The 12,840-nt window shown below is 42.0% G+C and overlaps 1 protein-coding gene and 1 long non-coding RNA gene across 8 annotated transcripts in view; one reads left to right on the top strand and one right to left on the bottom strand.

The window, feature by feature from the left end:
• Positions 1–12,840, bottom strand: part of CRACDL (CRACD like) — a 64,990-nt gene that overhangs the window by 10,852 nt on the left and 41,298 nt on the right. For 4 of the 7 annotated variants that reach the window (XM_071745617.1, XM_071745608.1, XM_071745636.1 and 1 more), the window contains exons 4-9: positions 11,306–11,441; positions 10,782–10,943; positions 10,088–10,156; positions 7,971–8,087; positions 6,620–6,850; positions 2,890–4,495 (exon numbers count right to left, since the gene is read on the bottom strand). In XM_071745617.1, the coding sequence (XP_071601718.1) occupies positions 2,890–4,495; positions 6,620–6,850; positions 7,971–8,087; positions 10,088–10,156; positions 10,782–10,943; positions 11,306–11,441 (2,321 nt within the window). The remainder of the gene's footprint in view (positions 1–2,889; positions 4,496–6,619; positions 6,851–7,970; positions 8,088–10,087; positions 10,157–10,781; positions 10,944–11,305; positions 11,442–12,840) is intronic. The other 3 variants (XM_071745653.1, XM_071745662.1, XM_071745646.1) reach the window with 2 other exon arrangements.
• The window catches only part of LOC139797271 (uncharacterized), a 42,706-nt gene that overhangs the window by 28,269 nt on the left and 1,597 nt on the right, over positions 1–12,840 (top strand). The window contains exon 2 of the long non-coding RNA XR_011726386.1: positions 10,117–10,254. This is a non-coding gene — a long non-coding RNA (uncharacterized lncRNA). The remainder of the gene's footprint in view (positions 1–10,116; positions 10,255–12,840) is intronic.

Genomic DNA, 12,840 nt, shown 5'->3' with positions numbered 1-12,840 from the left:
TCCCAGAAAACCATGGAGCAGGAGTGCTGCTTTCTCAGCCAGCATCCCACCAGCCCTCCTTGTTCCCTTTGGAACCAGGAGTACTGAAAAGCTAAAAACTGAACCCAGTGAACCAAATTGCTCCCACTCACCCCATGACATGGAAAACTGACTTTTTCAAGATGAGTGAACGTGAAAAGGGAATTTCACCACCATTTCACAGCTTCTTGTCTTGTTCAGCACAGGAATTGCCTAAAACTTTGTGGGCAGAAACTCCCTGACAGCATCCAGTGTCTCTCAGCAGCGACCACAGCCCTTCAAAAGGGCTGATGAACTCTAAGACCATGAGAGACCTGGGTGTCAGCATTAAGGGTGACTGGACAAATAAAAATTAAAGAAAACCTGAGTGTCCCAGCAGACCATGAGGCCAGACCTGGCTGGTAAGCCCCACAAGCCACAAATGCTGAGCTGATCGTGCTTGTCAGATTTCTGCTGCTTGTGGTTGGAAAGACAGGCTCCCAACTCACTGTGCTCATGCAAAGGTGTCAAAAAGCTTAAAACAGTGTTTGGGCAGGGGTGCAGCCCTACTAAGCCCTCATGGCATCCCACGGCTCCACTGAATCTTGGAGAAGGGGCATTGCTGCTGGGGTCATGGTGCAAATTCCCCCCCCTTAGACTGGTGTGGTGCCAGAGCAGCCAGAGGAAGTGGGCACACCTTGTTCACCCACAGCCTCAGGCTGACGTGGTAATTTGGCACAAAGGGGTGCTTGGCCAGATGTCTCAGGAGACAGTTCTGTAGAGAAGTAGACAGGACCTCAGGTCAGTTTGGAGCAGACTGCTTTGTATTTAAACTATTTCTGAGTCTTGGCCCGCCTACATATCAGAACCCCTTACCAAGAGACTAAAAGCTGGAAGTGGAAATCTTGTAGCAGCTTTGCTTAGGGTGGTAGAATAAGATTGGTGTGACAGTAGGTAAGGAGGAAGACTAGCTAAGGAAATCACAGACCAATCTGAACCACTGTGTTAAACAACTTCACACTGAACAGATTTGGTGTAATAACTCTCAGGAATATATCCAAAACTTGGCTCCTTGACCTGCAGCCCCAGGTTCAAATTCTAGGTGTGTGCACCTGTGCGTGGGGGGCCAGGGCATGACTCTCACCTGCAGACCCAGTTTTGCAAAGGACAGTCCTGAGCCTTGGAACAAGGAGTTTGCTCCTTTGCCTCAAGGACAAGGAGTAGAGGAGAAGCCTGGAGGAGAAATGTGCCCCCTGGATTGGTTCTTTCCCCTTATCCTTCTGCCAGAACCCTCCATCTCCCCCCCACCTCCCACTGCAGGCACCCTAGGACCCAGCAAGAGGAATGTGAGAAAAAGGCTGCGTGCTGGTACCTTCACTGCCTTCCCCTGTCTTCTACCAGACCAACACTACTGTGCTAGGTATCCTTTTCACTTCTTCCTGGTATGTCCCTCCCAAAAATCTAAATCAATGAGAGATTTGGATGTCTCTACAAATAATCAGCTGCTCTTTAGAACAGGGCAGAGGGGGAAATGCATTTAAGGGGAAAATTAGGGATTTTATGAAGGGAAAACACTTTGCCTAAAGGGTGTGGAGAGGCTCTGAATGGATGGCCATGGGCACCTCATCCCGCTCTGGAGGCCAGAGCCCCTCCTTTGTGGCCACTGGGATAATAGGAAACATGCCCTAAAAAACCATGGCCATAGCCCTGAAACAACATCTGTGATGATGCAGATGGCAGCTGGATGACAATCAGGACATCAGCAGGTTGCCTCTAGGACCGGGAAGAGGCTTTTGTCATCCTACAGTTAAGTGGCCTGCTGTGCCCTTAGGTCTTCTCCCAGCTTGCTGTTTCCCCATTTAGAAGCCCAAAGAGTGACCCCAACTGGAGAAGCACAACCAGAGGTGGGGAGCTCTGCAATGGCACAAATCATTTGCCTGGTCAGCATCTCCTCCTCACATTCTTAACATCAAACCCATGACCAGGCAAATTCAGAACAGGGAAGAGGCTCCTCCCACGTATCAGTAGACCTAAAGATTTTTTTCCCCATATTGTCTGTTCTTGGAAGTGAAGAGCAGAGGTCTCCTACTAGAATTGCTTGACTGAACTTCCCGTAGCGTGATTACTGTTGCAAAAACCTCAGACAGTGGTGCCACTTCCAGCATTTTCTGTTCTCTGCCTGTAGCACAGAATATATTAATCTCAAGAGGACTTGATTTTATTTTTTTTTAAACTTTAACCCAATTATATAATGCAGACAACAGGATGAAATTTAACAATCTGTAGTAGACATGATCTTATGGTCTCTGCTGGCTTAAAACTCCAGGAAGCTGCAGGGCAGTTAATTTTTCTTTTGAAACAAGGAATGGTTAATGATAAAGATAGATAAATTAATAAGCAAAGCTAACAGGAGACAATAAATAAATGGCATGTTGAGCATGCCAGGCAGTTACTAATATTTCTGCCCCAATGCTACGGTGAAAAAGAAGGTCTGGAGGTCTGAGTCACTCAACCCACCCAGAGCACTGCATTTAGTATGTGCTCCTGGCTTTTGAATTGCCATGCAACCACTCTAAATTGGGACACTTAGTGGCTTGGTATTTCTGTTTCATAATAGTTGTTAATGCACTTCATTTTTTGAGCGTCACTTTGAACATCCTTTAAAAAAAATCACAGGCGAAAATACAGTATTCTGAGTGCTGCTTCTTCCCTGATGCCTTTCTGATCATCTTTTCAGCAAGGGAGAATCAGGGAGCAACATGACTGAAGGCAGAGCCATAAGCTTGCACTCACCAGTGTTGTGGTGACATGGCAGGGCTGCCTCACACTCTCTCACAGGTGAGGCCATTCCCCCTGAGTTAATGTAACTGTATAAAGTATTGGGAGTCTTACCAGGCACTTTACCAAAATTTGACTTTTTCTCCAAGTCTTTATCTTCATTTCTGGATTCAGGAGAGTGAATAGTTTTGTCCTGCTTCTCCTTGCTTGCACTAGTATTTGGAAGGGCTATGCTTTGCAAGGTTGGCTTTTTAGGCAATGGAGGTTTGCTACTAAGCTGTTCAGAGGACTTTGCTTTGGGTTTGATCTTTTCATTTAAAGAATCACTGCCATTCATATCGCTTGGTTTTTTGATCTGTGTCTTATCGCTTTTTAGAAAGGAAGTCAATCCCTCATTTTCTAAATGAAACTCTGCACTGTATCTTTTAATTCCTTTTGATTCTGGTGAGGAGTTGTCTTTGTATTTCAAGGACAGTGAAGTGGATCTAAGTTTCACTAGAAAAGGACTTTTATCCTCACAGCTTTGCTGATTCTGAGATACCACTGAAGAATCACTTGGCACCGGCACTGCATTGACAGCCGGAGAAACACTGCCAGCCAAAATTCCTGTAGGTTGGCCTGGGTTCTCAGAGTCAGACCCTGGAAGCAAAGCCTGCTTTTTGTTGCTACTTTTTTCCTCTTCCAGATCTGATCCCTTTTGCATGTCTTCTTTCCACCTCTCATTTCTTGAGACCTTTGCTTTGGACAGGAAGAACTCGCTATTTAATGGATCTTCCAACTCTGATCTTTCTGGGAAGTGTAGGCTTCTGGTCCTTGGTCTCTCCCGTGCAGAGGAAACAGAAAACTTTCTCAAAGCATTGAGTTCATTTGATGCTTTTTCAGCTTTCTTACCCAAAAGTTCTTCCCTGTGGACCAGTGACCATCTGTTTTCCTTATCAGAAGCATCTGTCTCTTGTGCAGTCTTTGTTTTCTCTAAAGAGCAGGAAGCAGATGATCCTATCCATGTTGAGGAAGCAGGATGTGAAACATGGAATGGGTCCATGGGCTGGGAAGAACCTATGGAAAATTGTTTGCTGGACTCTGACAACAGAGCAAACTCTTTCTTTGCCTCTTCATTACAGGGCATTTCCACAGGTATCTGATAATCCTTCTGTACATTTTCTTCTGACCCTTCTGAGCAAATACTATTCATACTAATTGAAATATCCTCTTTGGATGGTGTTTTATTTGCTGAAAACACAGTAGGAAGTCCCTCATTTTCTTGATTTAAGATATTGCTTGACACATTGCTCACATCCTCAGACAACAGAACTGGTGTTTCTGAGGACTCTTCTTGCTTTTGTACTTCTTTGTCTGGACTGAAGTAGGAAGAACTTGGGCAGTCTTTGCCTTCTAACAGCGATGAGGACTCAGACTTCACATGTGTTTTTTCCAGAGCTGGCTGGCAGCCCTCTGGTTTGTTCTCTGGTAGCAGGGCTTCCTGTACAACAGCAGACTCAGAAGTAGGCTGAATCATCACTGGTCTCAAAGCAGGGAGAAGGTCCTCAGGCATTCTGGGCTTCGGCCAGGAAGCCACATCCTGTGCTGCAGCTGTGCTGCATGGCAGGTCTTGATTGCTGAGTTTGAACACAGCATCTGGAAAGTCTGCCTGCATCTCTTTTTTATCATCCTCTTCTTCTAAGGTAAAGCTCAAATCAGTCAGAGATTCAGACTGGGTCCTCTGCAAGAAAGAAATTCAGAAAGCCCCATCACCATATAGAGATTCACTTTTTTTCACATTCATTATTACATTTACAGCTGAGATCCTAGAGAGGAAGGCAACGCTTGCCTCCAGTGCTGAGCTTGCTGTTTTCTTAACCTACTTACTGAATGCTTTTCTATCTAAGCAGATCCTGGAATAATGTATTTAAGCAATTTAAAAGCAATGAGTGACACTTCCTTCTGCACAACTAGTGCTTTCATGCCTTTGTAGATGGGAAGCTCATCAAAACAATGGCCATTGGACTGTTGTTGGCGCTTGAGTCCCCAGAGCATACTGGCTATGTTGTGTTGCTCTTAGGCAAAAAGCAGCACTTGAAAGAGAAAAATCTGTCCTTTTGTATTCTGCTACTCCATACTACCATTAAAAATAAAACAACCCATTCTTCCTGAAGCATGACTGAAGAGGGAAGGGTACATAGAAGGAAGAGCAAAAGCCTAACAAGTCCATCCGGTTATGACACTCTGTGCCAGCTGGGTACCAACCCCCCATATGGCATTCTTCTGTCTAATCCCACTGCCATACAGCTTTTCAGCCTTGCCTCCTTTGTGTAAAGGTCTTTTTCTTTCAGGAGTGAGACTCTTTGATAAAAGTTTATAAATGCATATGTCATTATCTGTGAGGTCTTATGATTAAGCTTCAGGTAAGGACTAGCTAAATATACAGGATCAGTTGAAAGCAAATTATTAAGCTGCTGAATATACCTTTTCATATGGTGCCTGTATTAGCTCACTTATTCTCTACAGTTTGTTGAGTAAATATATGTTTTGGATGTAGGCCCTAACTCTAAGAACGCAAAACTTGCCCTCTGAAGAGAACTTTTTGTGTTCTTTCAACTTCTTTTTTTTGCAAGACTGGAAAGACAGAACTGCAATGCCACCTGCATTCACAACCCAGATACACAGGAACATAAAAGCAGCAGATTATCAGCTAGCCAGAAGCAAGATGCACAGGCAGAGACAGGCAGGAAAATATTAAAAATTGTATTATACAGAGATGTCAATGCTCTCCACGGAAAACCAGGAGGGCTCAGCCATCTGGCAGTTTTTAGGCAGACCATGCAAAGCAGCTGTGTTTCGGTAACAATGTTACAGCAGAAGGGAAGGTTTGATCCCTGAGCTACTGCCTTACATACTTTTCTAATTACCTGGCCTCCATCATTATGTTGCTCTCTCACAATGATCCCAACTTAGCCTAAAGATCACTCGAAGATTTTGGAAAATACAGAACATCAGTGAAGTAATATTTAGAGATAGAAAGAATAATATTCCTGGTGTTCAGCTAGCCAATTTAATGACTTGAATGTATTTAAAACCTTGAAAGAAACCACAAATAGTACAGTGTAAACACTATGGAAGAGCTGCAAACTTTTGTTCTACAAGAGGAAAAAAAAAACGCCAAACATTAAGGTCTTTGTAAAATATGACACGGAATCAGGTAAGTGGGGTTTTAAAAGGATGGTTTTAAAATGTTGGGGTTTTTTTTAACAGCTTTTGCTTGTTTGTTTGTTTGTTTCCCTGTGGAGGCATGTCAGATTTGTAGTGCACTGATGTTTACAAGTTTTGGAGCAGGGAGAGGGATGAATTGAGAACAGTTCTAATATATAGAATTTGGCTCCAATCAAATGTTATTCTTTCTGTACATTTTGAAAATATAAGGCAATTCATATTTGGAAAGTTAGAAGAGCTGCTCCATCAATCCTCTCCCAAAGACTCAAGATTTTATATGGCCTTTCAGACTAGAAAAAGTACAAATGTTTATCACAACACTTGTCAAAAAATTGCTTAAAGAAATGAAGCAGTGAGCCCCAACTTTTGCATCACAAACAAGATACTGAGTTGAACTGAACAGTAAATTTAAGAAATTGTTACATAAACAGCAAGATTTAACAAGTAATCTCATAATATTTAGTCTGTTCCTAGTGCCTACTCTAGGTGTGTAGCCTCATCAAATAACAGCTATTAAATCCCAATGAAATACCTATGCTGCAATCTGACTTTTCTTATATCCAAGTTTGAAATACAACATCCAATAAGGACTTCCTGGTTTTGTGGTAAAGGCAATACTGTTTCTTTTCACAAGTACCTGAGAAAATCTTCTTATTTTACTGGATCTCTGGTTCCTGGGTTTTATTAAAAGCTTGTGTTTAGCAGCAGAATTATCCAAGCAAGAGGAAAGCTCAGGTGGAGTGTCAAAATTGGCTGCAGGCAAGATGGTACTGTCAGGCATCTGGGGAGCTCCAATTCTAGTACTTCTGTGCCTAGGGAACAGCTGACTGTCTGTAGAATGAGATCTAGAAGAATGATCCAATGGAACCTGAGAAAAAATAAAAATCCCAAATAGAGAATCAAACAAACAAAGAAAATAACACACGAGAATAGCAACTCTAAAAACAAGGGGCCATCTTTACTAGCATTTTAAGGTTCCCTCTTTTTCTTCTTATCATTTCTGAAATATATTGCATTTCCTTATGTCGCACATGGTGTACTGGTGTTAGTAATGCTGTATTTTTAGTTGCTTGAATATCATGCTATAATGTCCAGAGGGAAGGATCAAATCACATTTAACTAGAAGATCTAAAGAACACAACTACATGGCCAGCATGTTTTAGAAGACAGATTTTATAAAAAGTTTTACAGAACCTACAGGTCCAGTTTCCTTTCTGTGTCTGTCCTCCAGCACCTATGTCTAGGTTCCTACTCCCAGTTATGCTGGGCTGGAGCATCTCTAGCTTCCTATACATCATCAGGTCCCTTCCAACTCTACAACCCCCTCCAAAAGACAAAAGGATCAAACATCAGTGGCTTTGACACGTTGGTCAGCTTGTGTTTTCTCCTCATGTATTTATATCTTCAAAATAACTTGGTAGTTTTCCTGAAATGTAAAATTCCTTTTGTAGACTCTTCTGGGGAAGGAAATGACAGACAATTCCTACTTGAGGCCAATAACTTGCTCAGAAACAACTCCTGAAAGTTCCAAGGGAGGCAGTACTTTCACATAAGGGAATTCAGCTTGCCTGCAAGCTTCACCAAAAACTACCCTAGTTGATGCAAAAGGGAGACTGAAAAATATATGACAAAAGACTCCAAAAAGGGTTCTTCCTTTCTCTTGGATTTGATTTTTGCAAATAGGCAACAATGAGATTTCCAAACTATCTGTCCTGGCATTAACATGACCTCTAACAACTTGTGACAGCATCCCCTTTGCAGGTTTGACATTCCAGGTCTTTTCATTAGAGAAACTTTCCTCCTTTGTCATGCTTGCTGCTGTGGGCTTTCTTCTTTATTCTTCTTTTCTTCTTCCTTCTTTGTTCATTGGAAACGGTATTTTACTGAGGGGGTTGGATGGGAGAAGGAGAGAGAAGGATAGCATTCATTTTATTGAGGGAGGGAAAAATCAGAAGTGTTTTCTGCAAGTAGAATTCTGCAATACGCACTGCAGGCAAAAGATACTCTGTGGTGTAGTGAGGGCCTGGTACAGATTCTTCAATGGCCAGGGGAAAACTCCCATTGATTTTAGTGGAGGCTGAATCCACAGCTTCCCATCGTCCTTTCTATATAAAAAAAAAAAAAAAAAAAAAAAAAAAAGCTCAGCCATGCTGAATAATGGATGGTCTCATTAATTTTCACTCGACAATATCTGCAGTCTAGTAGTCAAACATGACTAATGTACAACAAATGATACGTGGCTGCATTATACATTAGTCCCTAACAGTGAATACATTGAAATTTCAGCCCCATGATAAAGACAGAGCACATGTTCTCTTTCCAGGCACGTCATTATTTGCCTGCCTTTCCTTTGGCCTCTGCTTTTCCCTGAGAAATTCGCAGGTCTTCTCGTTGGTAGCACTCAGCCTTGGCCACTACGCTGGAAAAATGAAGAATCTGGTTTGTTACTTAAATTTTCAGCAGCCCGAGTGAATGCCAGCTCTGAGCCAGCTGCAGAAGTGACTTGTCCCACAAAGTCTGGCTCTGGGGAAAGCCTGCTAGCAGAACCCTTTCCCCAAACTCCATGTGCATGCGGTTAAGCTGCCCTTCAGCTGGTCCCACTGGGTGGTACTAGATGGGGGGGGAAAAGGGAGCCAAAGGCAGTATGAGATGGTCACAATCCCTTCCTCCCTTCTTCAATCCAGGAAAGCTTCCAAGACGCAGCAAGGTGTCACTGCTGCTCAAACCTCAGGGTTGCATTGTGCAAAACTCAGCCTTCCAAGCTGATCTCCTCTAAGCTCTGCTTCTAAAAGCTTCTAAAAGCAGAGCTAACCTCTCTCTTCAAAATGCCAGGTAGCAGGCACTGCAGTTCGGGAGGTAAGCCTGCAGATAGGGTTCTGGCTACTTTATGGCTGCCTTCTGAACACTGACTGAGGTGAAGAGATCTTTGAGCTGAACGATGGAGATTGTGGAAAAAGCTGAGCAATCTCATAGTCACCACCACGTCTCAGGAGTCAGCGAGTGAGTCAGAGAGTGATGTTAGTGGAACAACAGGGAGACATAAATCCTCCTTTGGCAAACATGCATCTGGAGTGGACAAATTTCCAGAGAGCCTATGCCAGTTTTCAAGAAATACCTTCTTCAAGTGTTCAGATGTTTTTTCTTTAAAAATATCAGAATGTCACTGTACATAAACAGCTTCTCAGACAGCTTCATGCGGAATCTAACAAGTGTGGCCAGAAATCTTTGCTGAGCTCTGCTGCAGCTGTCCTCAAAACACATTTTGCATAATTACCACAGAATAGTCAGCTCAGGGCTATCTTCTCTATTTCCTTTTGACAATTCCCTCCCCCCCCCTCCTATTTCTAGAAAACGTTTTTTCCCTTTACCCCCTGTGTTGTTTCCACCATGTCACCAGCTGCAGATAACTAAAAGGGACTCTTCACAGCCTTTCAAACCCATCCTTTAATCAGCCAGCAGGCTGGCTGCTGATTGAAGAAAGCCATCTATTTGCCTGTACTCAAGTCCTGAAAACATCACTTGAGCAAAATTCACAGCTCGAGCTGGCTCATGTGGCCAGGATCTGATTGCAGGCTGAACCCCAGACCCCTAAGCAGCCATGTCAGCCACTATCATCAGGCAAACACTTTCTGTATCAGTGAGAGGTAACCCTGTACTTAAAACAAGGGGATGGGCAGATTTCAGAATTTTTAGATTTAATTCATGGCTATTCAACACACTTTCTTATCCTATGCATGTAACCCAACCAGCCTTCACTACAATGCCCCATCTTTCTAAAAAGGGATGCTCTTTCAGTGTCTTGATCTGGGTGATGGTGTTTGGTGATTAAATTGTGTCTGTAAAGTTTGCTAAAGTTTGCATTCTAGAGGGCCTAATTATTACCAATGAGAGATTGCTTGGTGCCAGATTCATGTTGATAAACAATCATAACTTTACATTAGGAAAGGCATTAAAAAAGCAAAGCAAACAGGCAGGTCTGCAATTACATACATACAAAGTCGTTTTGTGCAGCAGGCAGGCAACAAAGTAATATTTATACCTTACATTTCTTTAAAAGACTACTATGCATAGTTGCTTGGCCCTTGAAACATTTGGCAGAAGTTACCTGTTCTTCTTCTTCACTGCCTGTTCCAGCTAAACTCAAAGAGCTAAGGTGCTTGTGAGAGTCAGAGAACTGTGGGATGGAATGAGGGAGAGATTCAGTGAAAGATGACAAACGAGATGGATATACTCACAGAAACCATCTACAAGAAGTGCACAGATACTGACAATGTAAGTTATTTTTTTCCACAGTCTTAAGGATTAGCAAGGACATTGCAAACATAAGCATGAGGCATGCAGATAAAGAATGAAATAATGTATAACAAAACTATCATTTAAAAATAAAAAAGCTTCAATTTTTCTTATGTTTCTTTTTCCAATGACAGCCCAGAAAAAACACTAACAAAGAGAGCTTTCTTATCAGCACATTCAAGGGAGAATACAGATTTATCAGCATTTTTTTTTTATGCCTGGAAGTTCTCTGTAGTCCCTAAAAAAAAAAAGCATCCCCATGCTTGCACATAAACACATCCTCTCCTTTCTAATTCTGCATTTTCTACTGTGATATTTATATTTAAACAGGAACAGATTCTGAGTAGCTGTTTACACAGAGAGATAGCATTTCTCCATTTCAAGTAAGGTTATATTAGACATAAAATAGTGATACATATAGCAAACCATATAATTTATTCTCACTTCCACACATAGGTAAAACAAGTAATTAAATGCTGATTTCTGTCAGCATAAGAGCTACTCACTCGTGTTGTTGTGCCTGAATTTAGGCTTTCATAGAGCAAAGATGTTTCTGGAGGACTCCTGGGTAATCCATCATCTTCAGAACTGGTCCCAGCATCCTCTGTTCGTTTTGCATGTACAAATGGAGGTGGAGGTCCCAATTTCATGGTAGGCTGGAGTTTCAGCTTCAGTGTGGCATAAAACACATTAGCATGTGATAGTGATGGAGGTTATCCCAGTATATTTTTTAGCTCAGGTCAATGAGTTGCTTTTATTTTAACTTCACAACTGAATGATCAAGAGCACAGGACATTTCAGTTTAGACATTTTGTTAGGGAGCCAAACACCCTATACATTTTTCAACTATCATTTAAGTAGAGCCAAGATATGATACTGCTGTCTGATTAACAAATGTGACATTTAATGGAAGGTGAAGACAGATGTTACTTACTAATCAAATACTGAGTCATAAAAATTGACCCAAAAAATCAAGTCTGGAAAGACATTTCACCTCTTGCATTTGAAAAACTTATGTTGTGAAAATTACCTGTAAAGCTCTAATCCGATCAGAAACATTTTCTTGAGAAAACACTCTCACTGGCCTCGCAGGCTCTTGCGTAGTCTCGGGGATGAAAATGCTATCATGTGACAAAGCCCTGCTTCCCATAATGCCTTTATGTGTCCTAGAATAGCACAACAAATGAGTGAAAGCATACAGACTCCTTTGCCAGTCCTCTTATTCTTAATTCAGGTGGTCTGTTGAACATGGAGATACGTGTACGCAGCATAAATCACACATGAGACTCCAGACCTCCCCATGAATACAATACAGTCATTCAGGCTTATCTAGGCAACACCCTTGAAAACCCAACAAAAATTTGCTAGTGCTGTTATCTGTCATATTCGCAAGCTGAATCAAGGTTAGAGATAGTTTAACCCCAGCAGTTGGGTTATATCTTACAGAAAAGCTCCTTGGCTGGAAGCCAGAGGCAAGCCCAAGTCCAAAATGAAGGGAGTTCACTCCCAGTCCTCTCAAACCAGGACAAAATAAATGGGCCTGTACCTGAGATGGACTAACTTCTTGGTAATATAAGAACGTAGCTTGCAAATGTCTAACCACTACCATGGGAAGAATAAGTAGTTTTTACTGTTGAAGCATGGTACACATAGCATATAATGTACCTCTGCCATACAGGCCATTAAAAAAAATATTCCAGGCAACATAGTTCTCACATAGAATCTCTTGCATAAATCCTTACAGGATGCTTATAAGATTCTGTTCTGTGTATCAAGATCCCTGGGGCTTTCACTTATGTGTCTGGGGGACACATTTTTTCATGAACACTCTGGGCTGTTGAGAGGAGCAGGATATACTTTGGGGGTAGCTTCGCTCATCTTCTGTCTCCTACTTTTGTTGCATTTGGTATGTAACCACTCTTGCAAATGAAAAAGACAACTATGAAAGGGCAAACCAGAGTACAGAACACAGAAATGTTTGAATTCAAGTAACAGTCAAGAGTAACTATCAAGTTGGTTGAGCAGACACTAACTTCAGAAGAAAAACAAAACAAAACAAAACAAAACACCGAAACAGGATAACTGTATTTTTGGATATTGGATACTGTCATAGGGACATTCAGAAATATAAACAAACATGGCAGAAAGTAACATTTTCCTTCCAAAGTCTGCTATAAATATGTTGGATGAAACAATAGCAGGAAAAAGTCGATCTGTATTCCTGCTGCAGAAGGAAGGAAACCCTGCTTCTTCTGCCTAATGCATTAGAGACATGAGAAGAAAAATTTATTTAAGTGAAAATGTGATCTCTGCAATGCATCCAAGGTCAGACTGATCTATTGCAAGTTGCAAAGTAAGGGCCAGTCAGGGCTACGGTGGCAGCTTAACCCTCCAACATTTACAAAGACTGCAACAGCAGCCAGAGCAGCAGCATTGTTGCATGTGTCACACATTTGCCAGCGTGCTGCCTTTGGTGAGTCTTTCTAGCAGACACACACCTCCCAGGTGTGTAGTGGAGGTACCCTAAACATCTCCTCGCTTTAGAAGTATTTGAATTAATTTTCC

The sequence above is a fragment of the Heliangelus exortis genome, chromosome 1 (assembly GCF_036169615.1).
Source record: "Heliangelus exortis chromosome 1, bHelExo1.hap1, whole genome shotgun sequence".
Taxonomy (NCBI): Eukaryota; Metazoa; Chordata; class Aves; order Apodiformes; family Trochilidae; genus Heliangelus; species Heliangelus exortis.
This window is presented reverse-complemented; position numbering and strand designations above follow the sequence as displayed.